The following is an 18,882-nucleotide window of genomic DNA, read 5'->3' on the forward strand; positions in this document are numbered from 1 at the left end:
AGCTGTAGAGCGGCCAATTTTGCAGCTAGGATGACCAAATTTTAGAACGAACTTTTATTTTTCATAACAAAAAAAATACTTTTTTTGATCATTGCCGAAAAACGGCAAATAACGGAAACCGCCATTTTCGGCGGTTACGGCGGTAATACGGCGGTTGGCGGCGCCAATTAATATTTTTATCTGTTTATTGTTGCTCAAGGATTTACCAAAAAAATTATAGGTCTCTAGCTGTAAAAGAAGCCACGATATTCATGATATATGTTTATAGTTAAAGCCGGACAAAAATCGGTCAAAAAGTCGGTCAGGGAGCAGTCAAACGGTCATAACGCCACTTTTCTTAGAAGGTCATTGATATCTAAGTATTCACAAAAAAAATTTAGGTTTCTACCTTATACACAAAAGTCATAATGTAGAAATTAAGATTTATTTAGATTTTTTTCTAAATTTGGTGCCACCTAACCGACTTTGACTGGACGCCACGACCGACACAGACCAGACATCCCTATAAGATCAACTCTTGCCGACGTATAATTACTAAACTTAAAAAGTCATGAAGGCACAACGTTATCTTACCTACAAAATGACATTGAAAAAACTAGAGGGGGGGGGTCAATATGACCTCTCCCCCCCCCCTTAATCTTTAAGAGGGCATGTCACGAAACAGACAATCCCTAAACAAATAACTGAACATTTCAAAATTTTATCTTGCCATAAAGACACTTTGCCCTGGAAAAATGTCTTGTTTGAAACTGATTTAAAGACCCATTCCCCATCTTTAAACTTAAAGGTATCTAGTAGGCATAGCTATTAGTTTTGTTAAAATTATCAAATTAACAAACTTACTGCATTTTCTCTTCGATTCACAAACATCACAGGGTGTATTAGTGTTAGCTTCTTCCATATCCATACATTTCAATAGGAATTTACATCTAGGACCAGTGAAATCCTAAATGTTTAATCTGGTTTAGGAATAGAGAACTTTAATATGCTTGGAAAAGTTGAAGAAATTTTTACCAGCTGCAGTAACATTATTTGTTATATAACTAATACTAGCGAATGCTCCCCTAGCATCTAGGGACTCTATATTCGAAGAAAGGTGGAAGACAGGAAAATAGCCCAAAACCGTACCTACCCAGCCATTTTATAAAAATAAAATAGCCTAAACCCATCCAAAAACCAGTATGTAGCTACAAGGTAAAGAAGGACTAAATCAGTTCAGTAGTTAGCGAGATCCTCCGCTACAGACAAAAAAAGCTTATTACTTTATATATTAGGACTTTGTATTATAGATAGAAAGGTTCAAGGGATTGACATTTGACTTTTTAGAGTCAAGTGCTGTTCTGTGCTATGGGGAAGGCTAGGCTAGAGAGGGGGGAAAGGGGAGACTACTCCCCCAAATGTCCACAGGGAATTTCAAATAATGAACATTCTAGGATGGGAGGTCTTTGTGGAAATCTGCAGCCTAGATTTACTGTGGTGACAGATGCAAACGTCATTATGAGGAGCGTCACTTTTCTACACCTAAAGGGCTTGTCTGGCAGTCACTCATTACAACCTCCCCTAAGCATCTTTGAAAGCTCCAGTTCCCAGTTGTTGACTTGTGATGAGGGACAGGTTGGTCACAGGTTGCTGGATCCTGCTCTTGAGATGAAGGGAAGTGAAGGGTAGCTCAGGCTACGCATGCCGCTCAGGTCACCCATTGCTCAGTGTGGCTGGCGTTCGCACTCAACAAGGCGGTTAATTGTCCTTATAAGGAACCCGTGCCTGCCAATGCGGTAAAATAATCTCAATACCTCACCTGCCAGGGCCAGGAATTGGCACTGTAACCTATATCCCTAAGAAATGACCCCTCCCGCCTATGTGGTGGAATAATCTCAAATATGAGGCAAAATCTTTAAAAAATACCATACATAATTTTAAAAAAGTTTATTTATCATGCAACCTCTCACTATATTACTTTTACATTTGCGGCAGCGGATCCTCGCTATACATCCGCTGCAGCCAGTAATCCTGCTGCTTTGTCAGTAAGCCACTGCACTAGTTCGGTTTCCTCCCAGATTTACCAGTCAACAGCAATTCAGAGGGTTCTTCTCAGTTGTCTGATGTCAGTTTGGATTTCTTGCTGCTGTCACCAATTCTTGTAGTATGCAGACCAGAAATAGTATGCGGCAAGTTTGGTGATGGCAGTGCCTTTGCGGGAGATCAGAACAACAGATTTTGAAGTCCTACAAATCACAAACTTTGTGGGGTGTTGGTGAGCTGTCTAACTATTTATTACTGACAATATACATAAAAACAGAATATATACACACAATTATTATACAACAAATAAAATGGGATTTCAAATAATGAACATCCATTTTCTACACCTACGGGGCATGTCTGGCAGTCACTCATAACTACAGTTACATATTCCTGGTAGTGATTATCTCCAAAAATTTATGAACTTGAAATGCCAAATGGTGTTACATATGGATTTTGCGCGCACACAATTTTAACCGTCAAAAGAAGGCCTACAAATAGTCCAGAGTAGTCATTAATCAATAATGCACAGTTATGTCACAGTGCACATAAATGCAAAAAAAGACTCATTTTATGTGTTTTTTCTTCAGAAAAGCTTCCCTGTGCATCATTGAATCTTGACTGGTCCAGATTATTTGTAGGCCCTCTCATTTCACTTAAATGTGCGGGTATGTTATTTAACCTATTTGCAGCTAGCAGCCTTTAAAATTAATAAATTTTAAGCATGGTATTATATCTAGTTTTCTAAACATATAAAAAAGTACAATCATAAGATCAAAACCAGTTTTTTTAGTCTGCCTGGTTTTGGTCTTATAATTGTACATTTTATATCAGCGGAAAGGTGTTTATTATACAATGCAAGAAATAACTATTCTTACAAACCTCATCTTTTATGTAGGCATTGCATTCTGCATCATTCTGACAAGCGGGCAGACAATTTTCAAAATCAAAATCATTAAGGTCAGCAGGACAAGTACCTAATTATTTTAAATTTTTACAAATGAAGCTTTTCTGAATTTAGAGTTGGTCTGTCCGTCTGTACAATTTTCCAAAATAGCTTTTATCGTTAATTTAAGCATGTTAGAATTCAGTCTTATCCATTTCAAACTTTGCATGGACATTCATGTATAAGTTACGTACAATTAAAAAAGCATAACAATCCTATTAATTTTATATTTGGAATGATGTTTCCTATGAAAATCAAGAGTTTTTAAACAGTATCCTGTAATAAAGCAGTTTTGCAACAAATTTAAGTACAGTTTTTTTTAAGACTTATACATAAACGCTTCTAATCTAGTGGATATTAATAGTGGAAAAATATTACCTACTCCTGCTGTACAAATTGGCCCTCCAGAACCAAATTTATCAAACTTGAAATGAAAGAAAATATTAATGAAAAGGTTTTGATGTATTTTGTTTTTTACAATTTTATAGAACTGCAGTCAAATTTTACTTGATGAGATTACTTATCTAAAACTATTTATTTGTTACTAGCTGGTAAGAAAATCAGCTGTGAAAAATAAAAGCGGCTAAAAAGCTGCTTAAAAGCAGTCCGACGGTTACAGATGTTTTATACTTAATTATGCTTTATATAGATGGAAATGTTGACAAGAAGTTTCAGCTTTCTATTTTTTATAGGAGTCAAAAAATTTAAATTTCACTCAAAATGTTTCAGACATACGGACAGACGTACATTTCAAATTATAGAGTAGCTTTGCTACTAAAAATGGAGGGGTCATTTCATTTCTTCCCAGAAAACCTTACTAGGATTTATGAGAAGCTACACTGTAAAAGGTAATAATACTGGTTCAGCAGTTAGCAAGATCCTTCAGTACACAAACACACATAGAGACTCACTAACATCCTGTTACTTAGATATATAGATTAACTTACTTTTACAGTAAAGAGGATATTGTCAGATGTAGTGTAACAAGTTGAATCACAGAAATTTGAATCTCTGCATCCACCCAGGCACTAGAATAGTTATTTCTCGTATCGTATTATAAACGGCTTTCCGCGGATATAAAATGTACACTTATAAGATTAAAACTAGTTTTTTTAGCCGGTGCATTTCTATATTCGTAGAAAACTGGATATAATACGATGCTAGACATAGTTTTTTCTTATTGATGAGAACCGGTTCCTATCCACCGGATTCGAATGAATACGAGAAAATGAATTAGCTTTTTAGAAGAAAAAAAACCTAATTATAATAAAAACATGCAGGGCTCTGCGGCAGCGTGCAAGTCTCAGTGAAATCGACATGTACAATTTTGTATATGTAAAGTTGTACAATTGTAATTGAGCTGGATGTCTAAACCTGTTGTTTCTAAAAACGACAATTTGACGAAAATTATGCGCAGCTGCCGAGACCTAAAGGAAGGATGACAACATCCTTATTATCGAAGATCTGAAATCAAAAAAAAAGATCCAATTTAGCATGTTTTTTTCACGTACGGACATTCTAGTCATTGTTATTGGGTTGCTACGCTTTCCTAATCCTACCTAATTGTGAGAGGAATCACCATAAAAGTTTTAAATCTATTGGACAATTCTAACATATTTAAATTAAAGAAAAGAGTTGTGACATACAGACGGACATAAAGACTCCAATTATGTAAAAAATATTTGATTACAAATGATATAAACCTTTTTTAGACTTTAAATCTAAAGTTAATGTCATGAACTTCTACAAATTTTTTTTTTAAATCGACTTACTGAAGGTATCTCGGTCAGTGAAAGGCTGAAAAATAAAAAAAAAAGCACTGATGATGATGTTAGCCACTTCATAGTCATTTTTAAACTTAGATTGAATAATGTCATAGTGATTAGTTTTTATAAAAAATATAATATCTTTGTTATTTACCGACATTGGATCTAGGGCATTTTACGGTAAAATGTTCCCGGGAACGATTATCTTCAAAAATCTCTGAACTGTGTAGGCTACTAGATGCCAAACAGCCAAATGTACATGTTATTTCGCACATTGTTATAAGCTGCACAAAAAGGCCTAAAAACATTTTGTATGAGCTAAGATGCAATGACCCACAGGGAAAGCTTTGCTAAAGAAAACACGCGTTAAAAAGGCCTTTTTCGCGTTTTTATAATCGCTGCAGGATAAATGTGTGTTATTGGGTAATGGCTTTTCTTTAACATTTGTGGACCTTCTTATGTTGGTAGAATTTGTACTAATATCCTTAAAATAAGTGAAAATATGTCTGTTTATTTGTACTGGAGGATCTCGCTAACTGCTAAACCAGTCACCCCCCCCCCCCCCCCAACAACAACAACATTTTTTATTTTAGTTTATTTTAAACTATTTTTTAAGGCATAGGAGATTTTTTCTAGTGGCGAATACTCTTGGGAGGGATGTGGTATCCTCCCCCAAAATAGTTAAAAACATTACCGGGACCTATGAGAAGCTACCCTGTAAAGGAGAATCATATCACACAGAAAATCAGACAGACGGACATCGTGATACTTTAGGAATATTCGGACGTTTGGCCGCTAGTAGACTTCAAAGTCTATCGATTTCATAGAAAATCATAGACAATCCCAGGAACATTATACCGCTAACTGCACAAGATCCCAATGTTTATTACAGAATATTTTAAGCAAATATTTTGCAAGATATAATATTTCCTGAACTTTATATATTCAATCCTTCCAGATTTTGACAAAGCTCAAATTGTGTCAAAATTGTGTAAAAAATGATCCATGTGACGTCATAAAAATGAGAGAGAAGTTACAATACATCGATTGTTATATTTTATTTTGGTTGTAATGGCTAAATTGTAGTATAAAATAAGACGACATATAATAACAAACCATTTTAATAAGTGGTTTAGTAAAAAGTAAAAGAATAGAGAGACCAGGTAGTTTACTACATTATATATCTATACTTTTATATATTTATTTGCTAATATGGTGATGATTTTAAATGTATATAATGTATACAGGATTTTCTGCGTTATTAAATTGGACTTTACACTAAAGCAATATTCTTTTACTTGTAAATAACAAATTTAAGCTTTTTATAAACAAATTACTATCTTTTGTTTTTTATTTATCTATTTTAACCCTTAACAGTCGGGCCCCTTGCCGCACCTTAATCAGTCGGGGGGGGGGGGGCATTCAACGCCCCCCCTTATTATCTCAGTTCCTATTTAAGCTAGAGGGCTAAATTTTTTGATCAAGTCCCCTGTTTGATAATGAATTTCCGACTTCACCCTTTTATTTAACAACCTTTGTTTTTAGGTCTTTTTTTACTTAAAAATTTCAAACGGCTGTAATTTTCTTATTTTGAAGCTAGAAGAACAATTTTTTTCCAGAAAATGTTTATCTTTATATAAATTTTTCATTAGAAATATCAAAATATAAATTTCAGCGGCCGCAGCTGTACTTGGCAGCTGCCAGCCGCCGTAGTCGGCGGTCGGCGGGAAAACGGAGGCGGATCTTTATGAAATTTTAATACGTTATGTAGACATGTAAGAAAAGCTTAAGTTTAAAATTTGACGTCTCTAAGTAAAAAATTGCGGCCACAGGAGCCTTTTAAAGACTTCTGGAGACCTGGAGGATCAGGACCTGCAGGATCATACCTGGAACCTGAAAGTGACTTGAACACCTGTATTTCATATAAGGATGTACTACTAGTGGATATTTTAGTATTTTGATAAGATAAAAAGGGTTAAGTAGCGCGATAACTCTATATAATTTTCTAGATGCTGTAGACCTATAGCTTATGGGGGTTCTTGAAGTAGGAATTTCTAGGAGAGGGTGGCGTTCCTCTTCTAGAAAATAGTTATAAAACCTTCCCAGGACCCATAAGAAGCTACACAATTAAAGAAAACTATTTTAGTTCATCGATTGCATTGGCGAGATTCTTCGGTACAGATAGATAGACACAGATCCAGTTACTATTATGGGTGGTTAAAAGTCCCATAACAAATAATACTTAATATTTAGACTTCCAGACAAGGGTCGTGCAATCAAAAGGTTGTGCTGGTTGTAGCATAATATATAGTACCATATTGTGTGGAGACCTAACTAAGTATTTACGATATAATGTTCATGTTCTCTAAATTGAAACAAAAGGCTATTAATCATTTCAAATTTGAGTTGTATTTTCATATATAAAACTGATATTTAGTTGTATAATAGCTACGCTAAAATAATGCTTTGTGAAATTTAATTTTGAGAAAAAACGCTTTGTTAAAAACAATCTTTTTTTCTTATCTTCAAACGTCATTGAAAACATTTGACCATAAACTGAGACATTAAATAGATAAATTTAATAAAATTTTCCTATTCTTTACGAAGGAAAGCGAATAGGTTTTCCTATAGTATTTAGTGGTAAGGCTTTTTGTATGTACATTGAAATCTTCATTTAATGGAAGGGTTTTAAAGATGCATTTCAGCTCCTACCCCCCCCCCCCCTTCAAATACATAGACCCTAGATGCTTTAGGCAATGCCACTAGTTCACTTTTAACGACTAGCGGCTACGCCGCTATCATCTAGGGGTGTTATGTTTAACGTATTAGGGAAGGTCAGATTATAGCCTAAAACCATCAAAAGACCTATGTAAACCTTCCTTATCGTAGGTAACCTGCTTAGTTCAATAGTATTTGAAATCTTCAGCGACAAACAATTAAACCTTACTACTTGATATAAGACTAGCAGCTGCGTCCCTAGCATCTAGGTTTTTTTTATTCTAAGATGAAACAATGTAATAAAAATAGCCTAAAACCATTTAAGGACCTATGTTAAGCTTCTCTTAAATTGAGTGCTCAATCGGTTAAGCAGTTATTGAAATCTTAAGCGACAAACAAATAAACCTTACTACTTTATATAAGAGGATAGTAAACTTACAAAAGATGGATGTACTATGTAAATACGTTTATCATTATTATTAATATTGATACATTATAAAACATACATAATAATATATTATTACTCACTTATGTACAATGTAAATAAAACATATTAAGATACAATGTTCTCGTAAACTCGCAGTTTTGATAAAAAGTACCCAAAGTTTTATAGCCAACAATGGGTTAAATTGAATTAGTATAATTTATAGTCTACCCCACCCCCTTCTTCCTTCTATGAGAAAGTAATATATATCTAATAATAATTTTCATTTTGCTTTTTGTTAAAGAAATATTTGCATCATAGTAGGAATATAGTTACAGATGGATGTAGAACTTCTTCTTAAATAGGCCCCAGGAATAAGGCATACAGAATCTTTTTAAATATAGTAAAGCGTAATGTGTTTACAGAGCATAAAGCAGTGTATTGCTATATCCTATTTTAAGTATTTTCTCATTAAAAGAAAATAAAACAATTTTCCATATTCATTAAAATAGTGGATTAAGTATTCCCTACTCTGTGAGAATGGGCCTCGAGACCGGCTCTCAGAGGGGAGAGGAGAGGGGACGGAGAAAGAAAGACGGAAGGGAAGAGAAAGAGAGAGAGAGAGAGAGAGAAGGAGAGAGAGAGAGAGAGAGAAAGAGAGAGAGAGAGAAGGAGTGTATTAGGAAAAGGGCAAATGGGGATGCGATGAAAATTATTTTTGGAAATAAGTATTTCGACACAAAAGAATATAAACCTAGAGCAAGTCTTGATTGGTTGGTTAAAACTATAGTTTCCAAAGTTTTAAACCAACAATTATAATGTTCTAAATGGGTATTTTCTTATTCATCTTTGTAGATGTACATCCATTTATCGATCTTATCCCTTAATTTCCCTGAATGATACCTTTATAATTCATAACTCTAAAATTTCAAAACGTATTGAAACTAGAGATCACTTAAACGATTTGCAAAATTTTATTGGGCTACTATCTCAAAAAGGAGATTGATAATTCTTATCGAATTTATTAAAATCAAGTTTGACCTTTTCGGTATTTATGTCATTGACTTCGAAGGGTGGGGGTAGATTGGCCTTTATACCTCTCAAACTTTGAAACCCCTAATTCATTTCCCCCCTCCCCCATTAAAATTTTATGAAATACATTAGATTACCTGCGTCAAAATTTTAAAATCCCTAATATTACCCCCCTCAAAATAAAAAGCTTGGATGTCCTTAATTTATGAATTCAAAATTCTATAATAATTTCACTGTGATAATTAAAAAGAGTGAGAAAAGAGGAGAAAGGGTCAAAAAGGTAAATGGAAACAGTGGGGGGGGGGGGGGGGGAGAAAGGCCAATAGGTAAACCAGGTCTGAAAGAGTAAGCAAATCAGAGGCCAAATGAAGGAGCACAAATTGGGAAAAGAAAAGAGAGGGGGAAAAAGTCCCATTGGAGAGGAGAGGGGGTGGCGGTCAAGAGGGGAAGTTTTTTGTAAATATATTCTAGGTAATGCAAATTTGGCTTGGAAATTCAAGGGATACCCCCCCCCCCCCCCATTATAGCCCCCACCTTTCCTTCCAAAAAAAACAGAAAATAAGGGAGGAAAGGCCTTTTCTTGTTACCACAAGCTAAGGTGGGTTAAAAAGGGCCTGACTTTCCCAATTTTAGTTCATTTTTAGGTTCATATCTTTCTTTTAATTTCTAAAAAGAATTTAAAATTTTACATTTTTTATCTTAAAACATAATAAAATGACATTTTTAGGTCAATAGTTTTTAACCCTTATATTAAATATTAAATTGGGCCTATTAGCGAGGAGAGGTGGGGAACAAAAATATGAAACAAGTGGAACTCTCCCCCCCCCCTTGAAATTTTCTCCCCATCCTCTCCCCCTCCCCCCCCCCCCCGGGGTGGGGCCGGCTCCTCTGTGGATACCTCTCTTGGGAGTGAACAGATATATATGGGTGAGGGGAATTAAAGGGGACTCTAAGAATGGGGGGGGGGGAAGGAATTACTTAGTAAAAAGGGAGGAAAGTTATTGATTTGGCCAAACAGCTGTTTCATTTCTTTAGTTTGTATGTACAACAAACTTTCAAGCAATTGTTGACTTTTTATTATTTGTCAATTCTCTTCTGTAAAGATACAAAAGTCAAATTTTTTAAAAATATTTTTTTGAAAAATATTGAAAGAGTTAAATATTATTAAGCTTACAAAGTAAGCTCTAGTTATAAAAGATCTTGTGAGACAAAAGTGATGGTTACTACTAACTTTAAATGAGTAATATGTAGAAATAAAGTGTTTTATATATTTACTTACTTATTTCTTTTATATTCATATTATTTATAATTTTCATGTTTAAGTCTTTATCATTTTCCAAACTAAAATTATAAATATTTTTTTAATGATCAAATAAAGATCTTTAAAGGCTTAAATAATTAAACTGATGAATGAATTTGGTTAGCTTTCTGTATAAGTTAATTAATTTAAGTCCGCTAAATTTATGTATAATATGCAAGTATTTGAGTATTTTTGACTTTATTAAAGTGTTTGGTATATTTTAGCATTGAAAATTTGACGATTATATTGAATCTCACAGCTATATTTAGAGCATATTTTGATCAATATGCTTTAAAAATATTAGGTGAACTTCTTTAAATCTTGAAAAAGTTTTTTTTACCAAATCGATCCTTTTTAAACCCATACCAACACTAAACTAAACTAAAAATAAACATTATGAACAAGTGATTTTAAATGATTTTTAGTATTTTTTTTCCCTTTAATATGCCTATACTTGCTTTGCTTTTTTCATGAACCGCCTTCGATGAAAATAAATAATGTTTTGGAAATAAAGTGTGAAAATTTTTTATTCATTGAATTCCAAATTCCAAAGATATAACAAGAATATTGTCAACCTTAACGTCTATATATAATTTCGAATGTTTATTTTTCTCTGTTTTTGTTGATTTTAATTGATGATGAGATATTTACATAGCTAATAACGAAAATACTTATTCAAATTTTAAAGCAAAAATATGCCATCTAAAATCAAAATTTGATTGAAAAAGAATTATCAAATTAAAAAAATTTAACAAAAGACCCTCTTAATTAAATTTTCAAATGTGTTAAATTTAACACCTTCATGCATAGGTTCAAGTTAAACGAATTTTTGGTTTTGTTTATCCATAAGACAATTATTTTAGAAGAAATTTTAGAAGAAAAAAATCAATATAAAGTCAATATTTCATGTAAATTACTTTTTAAAAATATTTTCAGTATGGCTTCGAAACCGATTAATCTCCGCTGGATTAGAACCGGTATTTAGTCATGCTAAATAATCTTGAATAGCATCGTATTACAGACAATTTTCTACGAATATTAAAATAAAAAAAATCATAAAATCAATACCATATTTTACCCAGTGCCTTCGGCCGCTCAGGGCTAACAAAACCGTAATTAATCACATAATTTATCATTTCATTATCCGCGGAAAGCTGTCTATAGTGCTTTGTGATAAAATACTATTTCAGATGTACATGGATCTATGTTGAGTTTAATTCGTAAAGGAAAAGGCCGGAAGGAAAAGCAGGCAGGCATATTCATCAATTTATATCATTAACTAAATTGCAATTAACTATCTGATCGGTAAAAGCTTAGAAGTGAACGGTTGAGAACTGAGGTGGATTCTTAAAAAACTTTTTGGCTCACTCACTCGTAAAATATAGGTTTTTAGCCAAAAAGTAGATTACTCTGGAAATTCGCAATGATTTCATTTGATTTATTTATATCTATATAAATAAAATAAGTGAGGCTCGCCAAAAATTTTTGTAAAAAATTATACAAAATCGCATAAAAAATCTATAAAAATTAAATAGAATTAAAAGGGTAAATTTCGTTTAATTTTTGTATATTTTTAATGCGATTTTGGGGGATTTTTCACAAAAATTTTTAGCGAGCCAAATTTTTTTTTGAAGAATCCACCTCTGATATCCCCCAACACCCCTTATAATTCAAATAAATTAAAAATAAGAAGGAAAGAAGCATAGTGTTTTCCGTTGCCTAGCCCCTCTGTGAGGCACTAAACCTGCGGGGCCTATACTTGAACCCTGCTTTCATAGACGTCCAAGGGAGGGGGTAATGGGGCGATTACCCCCCCCCCCATTTAAAATTTACCCCCCCCCCCAAAAAAAAAAAAAAATCTTTAATAAAAAAAAAATTTTGCGCGCTTCGCGCGAATTTATAATACTTAATATTTAATAAAATTTAAATTACCCCCCCCAAAAATTTTACCCCGGGGGTAAATTTGGGGGGGGAGGGGGTAAACTAAATTTATCCCTGCCAACAGATTTCAGGGGGGTAATTACCCCCCCCCCCCCACCCCAAGCAAATTTTACCCCCGGGGTAAAAATTAGGGGGGGGGGTAAAAAAAAATTTTACCCCCCCCCCCCCCCCAAAAAAAAGCTTGGACGTCTATGCCTGCTTTAACCTAACCTGGCGGGGATTCCCATTACACAATATAACCTAACATATTTGAAATATTACATTATACAAATTTATGCACTATAAATAAAAAATACCCCATAAATTTTTAAAACTTAAAATATAGATTAATACAAACACGTATAAGGGTTTCTTTAATTGAAATCACCCCAAACAATACGCAAATTGTCAAATTTGTGTCAATAAATGTTCTTTAATGTTATTTTTCCTTACTTTCCAAAGCATAAACAGATAATAAATGTGACAAAAAAGGATTTATTAATTTTATTTTGTTTATAGGAAGCAATATGTGAATTTTAGCCTTCTCCGATGTTTGTATATGTGCTAATTACTTGATTTAAATGAATTTTGTCAATTTAGCTTGCTAATATAGACTTCATTTATTGGGCAGTTGATCAGGGGATGAGGTAAAGGGCGCATCGTTCACTATATCAGAGTACATGAAAATGTGGCGCAACATCCAAGTAATAATATATGGAGTTTCTTTATAAATTGTGAATAACCGCCGTTACCAGGGAGGTGGGAAAGGCCAAGGAGGAGGGGGAAATAACGGCGGGGTGGTTTATCAAGGCATAACGATGTTTAGATTTTATTTGTTAAAGAATCAAGAATGACAACATCCATAAGAAGTGAAGCAAAAATTGAATATATAAAGTGAGTTATAGAGCAGAGGTGGATTCTTTAAAAAAAAAATTAACCCACTAATCGCTGAGTGGGGCAAAATTGTTTTCGTGAAAAATCCTCCAAAATCACATAAAAAAACTACAAAAATTAAGTAAAATCTTATGTTAATAACCCTTTTATGATATTGTTTATTTTTTGGAGATTTTTAATGTGATTTTGGTGGATTTTTCACGAAAACAATTTTGCCCCACTAAGCGATTAGTGGGGCAATTTTTTTTTTAAGAATCCACCTCAGATGTTAAATAGATGAATATGTGATTAATAATAAATCAAGAAAGTCTTTTTAGCATGGCTAATAATTACAATAATAGTTGTTTATCGCATCATATTATAGACAGCTTTACAGGGATATTAAAATAAACATTTATAAAATTAAAACCTGTTTTGTTATCCCCAAAAAGCTGAAAGCCCGGTCTAACAAAACTGGTAATAAGCTTATGATTTTTATTTTAATATTCGTAGAAAATTGTCTATATTACGATAAGATACATTATTTTTCAGTATAATTGAGAACCGGATGTAATCCAGCGGATAATAATCGGATTCTATGCTATACTGGAATAAGGATTACTTCAGTAAAAACAAGATGAAACATTCATAAATAGAAAATTATAAAGATGTAAAAACAATACATACAATTTATTTATATTTCTGTTTAGTTAATTTAATAATCATAAAAGCCTTTTTTGGTCTTAAAGGTAAAAAACAAAAACTATCCAAATTTAAATACCAGCCATGTAGATTTTCAATTTTCCCATTGCGCTACAGAATGACATACGGACAGATGAATTGAAGCAAAGAGTATATTTGCAACTAAAATATCATACAGATTTAATCATAAAGAAATGTTTTACATAAGGACGTACAGCAAACATTTATAATAGATTAGCTACGCTACTAAAAAATTAGCTGTAAACATCGTGTTGTAGTTCCCCCAGGTGGAAACGGTGGACAGATTGTTTATCCCGGCGGTGGAGTCTATCAGGAAGGATACAGTCATTAATAGCCTAAAACATGCCAAAATCTAAATATCAGTTTTGTAAAATTTATAAACATTTTACAGTCGTCCTAACAATACATGCATCCTAAATCTTTCATAAAAATGTCTAAGATAAAGAAATGTACATTATTTTTCTTTTTATGGCTGAAATACATTAAAACAATAAAAAGTTGTCCTGTTTAATTACAGTTACGCTAGGACATTTTGTAATTTACAAAGATTTTAACATCTTTACTTAATTTCTAAGGATATTTTTTGACATACATCTCATTTGTTTAGGTATTACTGCATTAAATTTGATTAATTTATGATATTTTTTCATTGTGGCATTTATTAAGTTCTTTATCCTGTGTTATCATCAGGGTGCTGGTGGGTACAATCTTGGTATTATACCTGTTATAGAACAGGGTGGCTCTGAATCTGATGTAGACCAGGATGACAGGTAGGTACTACAACCTGGGTATTATACCTGTTATAGAACAGGGTGGCTCTGAATCTGATGTAGACCAGGATGACAGGTAGGTACTACAACCTGGGTATTATACCTGTTATAGAACAGGGTGGCTCTGAATCTGATGTAGACCAGGATGACAGGTAGGTACTACAACCTGGGTATTATACCTGTTATAGAACAGGGTGGCTCTGAATCTGATGTAGACCAGGATGACAGGTAGGTACTACAACCTGGGTATTATACCTGTTATAGAACAGGGTGGCTCTGAATCTGATGTAGACCAGGATGACAGGTAGGTACTACAACCTGGGTATTATACCTGTTATAGAACAGGGTGGCTCTGAATCTGATGTAGACCAGGATGACAGGTAGGTACTACAACCTGGGTATTATACCTGTTATAGAACAGGGTGGCTCTAAATCTGATGTAGACCAGGATGACAGGTAGGTACTATAACCTGGGTATTATACCTGTTATAGAACAGGGTGGCTCTGAATCTGATGTAGACCAGGATGACAGGTAGGTACTACAACCTGGGTATTATACCTGTTATAGAACAGGGTGGCTCTGAATCTGATGTAGACCAGGATGACAGGTAGGTACTATAACCTGGGTATTATACCTGTTATAGAACAGGGTGGCTCTGAATCTGATGCAGACCAGGATGACAGGTAGGTACTATAACCTGGGTATTATACCTGTTATAGAACAGGTGGGCTCTGAATCTGATGTAGACCAGGATGACAGGTAGGTACTATAACCTGGGTATTATACCTGTTATAGAACAGGGTGGCTCTGAATCTGATGTAGACCAGGATGACAGGTAGGTACTGCAACCTGGGTATTACACCTGTTATATAACAGGGGGGGGGTCTTTGAATCTGATGCAGACCAGGATGACAGGTGGGATAGATAGGTAGATTAGAAGGGATAAGGACAGTTAGATAGACAGACAGACAACAGCATAAAAGAAAAGCATTAAACATTAAACATTTATTAGAATACATTTATATAAAAGTACAAAACATGTGATAAGTAAAATTCAAAAATCTAAATATTTTAAAGAAATTTGACAGTTGATATTTCAATGAAGTATTTTATCTTTAAATAAATAAAGAATTTAATTCATTATCTTTATTATTTTTCAATAGCAAAGCTAATTTTTGTCGGTTCATCTGTCTGTCCGTTTGTCAGCCCGTCTGTAACAATATGATGAAAATGTTATTAAACAGCTTGTAAATGTTTTTTACAATGATTCATCTATTAATTATCTGTAAAGCTATTGGGAATGGGGATTTATTTTTAAATATGATTTATTGCGAATTTAATAAAAAAGTATTTAATATTTCTTTGAATATAATCGAAATTATTAAAATTCTTGTTTAAAAAAACAATTGAATTTTATTATCTCCTAGACATTTTAGTTTAATGAATTTTTTACATAAAAATATCTGGGGAAAATAATACATAAATCCACGAAGCAAATAATTTCTAATTTTTCAGACCTTCATCTCGAGCTTCAGTGCGGTCCGAGAAAGGCGGCCGTTTAATGGAGAGACCACCATCCCGCAACGGTCACGGGCATGACCGGAGCCAAGGCCATGACCGACCTCCTTCGCGGTCGGGACGCTCAAAACAGCCAGTGCTAGGAATAGTTGCTACCCTTTTATTTCGACACTCGACATTTACAGTGGCAAAACTGCTATATAATATACTTAAATGTCCGTCCGTATTTAATGCTGACTTTAAATGTGATTTACTAAGGTGTTATTTTAGAAAGAAGGCAAAATTTTCTTATGAAGAATGAAGATTCATTTGACAAATAAACAAAAATTTAAAGGAAGAGATTTTCTTGACTGTGATTGGAGGTATAAACTGATTTTTTTCCTTAATACGTTATAAAACGATGGCTCTCTATTACAATAATTGGGATATCTTAATTGTTCTCGGGATAGTTATTGCATTTATTTTAGGGAGGGTAGCCTCACCTACCCATGAAAAACCTAAAATTTGATGTATGAAATCGATATCCAACTTCCCTCTGTTTCCAAAACTTACAGGTGTATATGTAGGTCTCTAGGGGGCGCAGCCGCTAGCGATTGATATAGCAACTAATAATTAGGTACTTTAGGCTTCCACTCAAACAGCCTTTTTGACGAGGATCCAGGTAAAATATTTTTTTTTAATTTGAGGATTTTCTATAGATTTAATCATGGTATATGGTAGAATAGTCCTATTTGTTTAATACTTTGCACAATGATTCCTAACTAACTTTTTTTACTATATATTATTCAACGATGTTATTATTAGACGGCTGAAATGTTCAGGGATTGATTACTTTAACATTCTGCATACTTTTATCAAGTTTTATTGGGATTTGCCAATTGGTTGGGGTGCTAGTTCGATTCTTAAAAATTTAAGTTTTCATAATTGTCTTTGCTTCTTTTCGAGATAGACGGCTGATATTTTTAGGGATTAAATATGTTCACAATTAACATACATCCATAAAGTTTGATTAAGATTTGCATATTGGCTGAGATTCTTGATTGATTCCTAGATTTTCACGTCATAAATCGTACAAGGTTTCGTGATCTTTTTAGTTTACATTTTTTATGAAACTGCTTTTTGAGCTTCGCTACTTATGGATGTTGTCATCCTTGTTTACTTCTTATTGCGAATTTGTATATACATCTACGCATCTATGCCTGTTTTCGGACCTTGTTTATTATATAATATTATCTTATTTTAAGAGAAAAAAAGTTTTTTCCCTCAGCCACCAGTGTCAGATATATTAATTATTCATATTGATATAAGATCTATTATTGTATGCTAATTTTGAAGAGTACAGCTACTACTCTTTAGATATGTTTTATAGATATAGATTTCTAGTATTATTACTTTGGACACAATGTTGACTTAAATATCAGGCAAAACTGCGTAAACATGAATTTAGTAATCACTATTAGGGTTCTATCGATGTTTTAAGGGTTTTTTTGTCATTTGTATGGCTTTATAACTTACATTAACATAATAATGACACCTCTTTTTGATGGGGCATGAAAATCTGTTAAGATCTTAATCTTTTTTTTACTTAATTTATAATTTCAAAATGAGACGTTGGTCAAAGGAAATTGAACCTACTGCAAATTAATAGGGTGGAAATTACAGACAAATAAATGCGGGTTCAAACTTTATTTTTATACACATCTAGTATTTTTGACTAAAGCCTTTTCCTAACTGTGTCATACCAGAGTCGATAATATTGTACAACCAGTTCTTTCTAGACATCTTTCATAAATATTAAGAGATTATATATGAAGAAATGTTTTAAACCCGCAAGTCAATTATAAGTCAAAAAATTATAACTGAATTTCTTTTATATAAACTCTTTCTTTTCCTTTATTTATTGCTGAAGGTTACGCCCCTAGACGGTTATCGAGATCCTTCGGTGCAGACAGACAGAGATTCTGTTATTTTTGTATAAGGATATCTATTGAACATCAAAAACAAACCTAACAGTTAACTTTAAAGGGGTTATATCATTAGTTTCTTTTACAATAACTTGAATTATCATCAGATATTGCTTGAAATATACATTTATAACAAATAAGCATTCTTTTATAAAATAAATGAAATTTTATATAACATTTACTTTGCCTAAATGCTTATTATCGTTTGTCTTTAAAAGTTAAGAGGTGTTTAAAAGCGAAGTACATCTGTAAAGGTTAGCTCTTTTCGTCAATTTAGGCATATTAGAATTGTCCTATCAAATTCAAACTTTGCATGGTGACTCTTGCAGTAGTTAGGCAGGATTTAGAAAGCGTTGCAAATTTATATTCGTTTCCAGAATGTCCGTACGTTCATTTTACACATATTTATTTTTAACCTTTCTTAACAGCAAACTTTTATATGATATAATTATACGATTATTCTGATTTTTGGCATACTGATTCTTAGAACACCGTACAATATTATTGGCGGAGCATCTCTATAATCAAGTTCTAAAAATGTATTTTTATTCTGATTATTCAGTTTTGACACTCAAAAGTGTTAATGTTCGTTTGTCATACTGTTTCAGAGCTACGCTTATATGGATGTTGCCATCCTTGTTTTAAATAATTTTGATATTAAGTGTATAACGAAGGCCGTTTCTTGCATCTTAATTGACACACAGACGAACATTCAACTACTTTGTAAACTAGAAGTTTGATAAAAAAAAGTTGCTTGCAAAATAAAAGCCATACTTTGCTAAAATTATCTTTTTAATGCAAAATTTGAGACGCACATCAAAAAGTTTTCCCGTTGAACTTTGATACTCTCTTCTCTTTTTTGCAGCGGAGCTACTTAATAATTTATCATTTCTGTACGTTCGTTT

At 33.2% G+C, this 18,882-nt stretch overlaps 2 protein-coding genes across 4 annotated transcripts in view; one reads left to right on the forward strand and one right to left on the reverse strand.

Annotated features, from left to right (window-relative positions):
• LOC145328071 (uncharacterized) overlaps window positions 1-3,990 on the reverse strand; it is a 16,495-nt gene extending 12,505 nt beyond the window's left edge. The window contains exons 1-4 of the mRNA XM_080171631.1: window positions 3,916-3,990; window positions 3,347-3,392; window positions 2,905-2,999; window positions 844-946 (exon numbers count right to left, since the gene is read on the reverse strand). Coding sequence (XP_080027757.1) covers window positions 844-907 — 64 coding nt within the window. The 5' untranslated portion in view covers window positions 908-946; window positions 2,905-2,999; window positions 3,347-3,392; window positions 3,916-3,990. The remainder of the gene's footprint in view (window positions 1-843; window positions 947-2,904; window positions 3,000-3,346; window positions 3,393-3,915) is intronic.
• The window catches only part of LOC145328072 (uncharacterized), a 296,033-nt gene that overhangs the window by 195,980 nt on the left and 81,171 nt on the right, over window positions 1-18,882 (forward strand). For 2 of the 3 annotated variants that reach the window (XM_080171632.1, XM_080171635.1), the window contains exons 2-7: window positions 11,397-11,457; window positions 12,884-12,938; window positions 13,982-14,032; window positions 14,410-14,494; window positions 16,011-16,153; window positions 16,627-16,674. In XM_080171632.1, coding sequence (XP_080027758.1) covers window positions 11,413-11,457; window positions 12,884-12,938; window positions 13,982-14,032; window positions 14,410-14,494; window positions 16,011-16,153; window positions 16,627-16,674 — 427 coding nt within the window. In that variant the 5' untranslated portion in view covers window positions 11,397-11,412. The remainder of the gene's footprint in view (window positions 1-11,396; window positions 11,458-12,883; window positions 12,939-13,981; window positions 14,033-14,409; window positions 14,495-16,010; window positions 16,154-16,626; window positions 16,675-18,882) is intronic. The other variant, XM_080171633.1, reaches the window with a different exon arrangement.

The sequence above is a fragment of the Acartia tonsa genome, chromosome 9 (genome assembly GCF_053477335.1).
Source record: "Acartia tonsa isolate MP-2025a chromosome 9, ASM5347733v1, whole genome shotgun sequence".
NCBI classification, from domain to species: Eukaryota; Metazoa; Arthropoda; class Copepoda; order Calanoida; family Acartiidae; genus Acartia; species Acartia tonsa.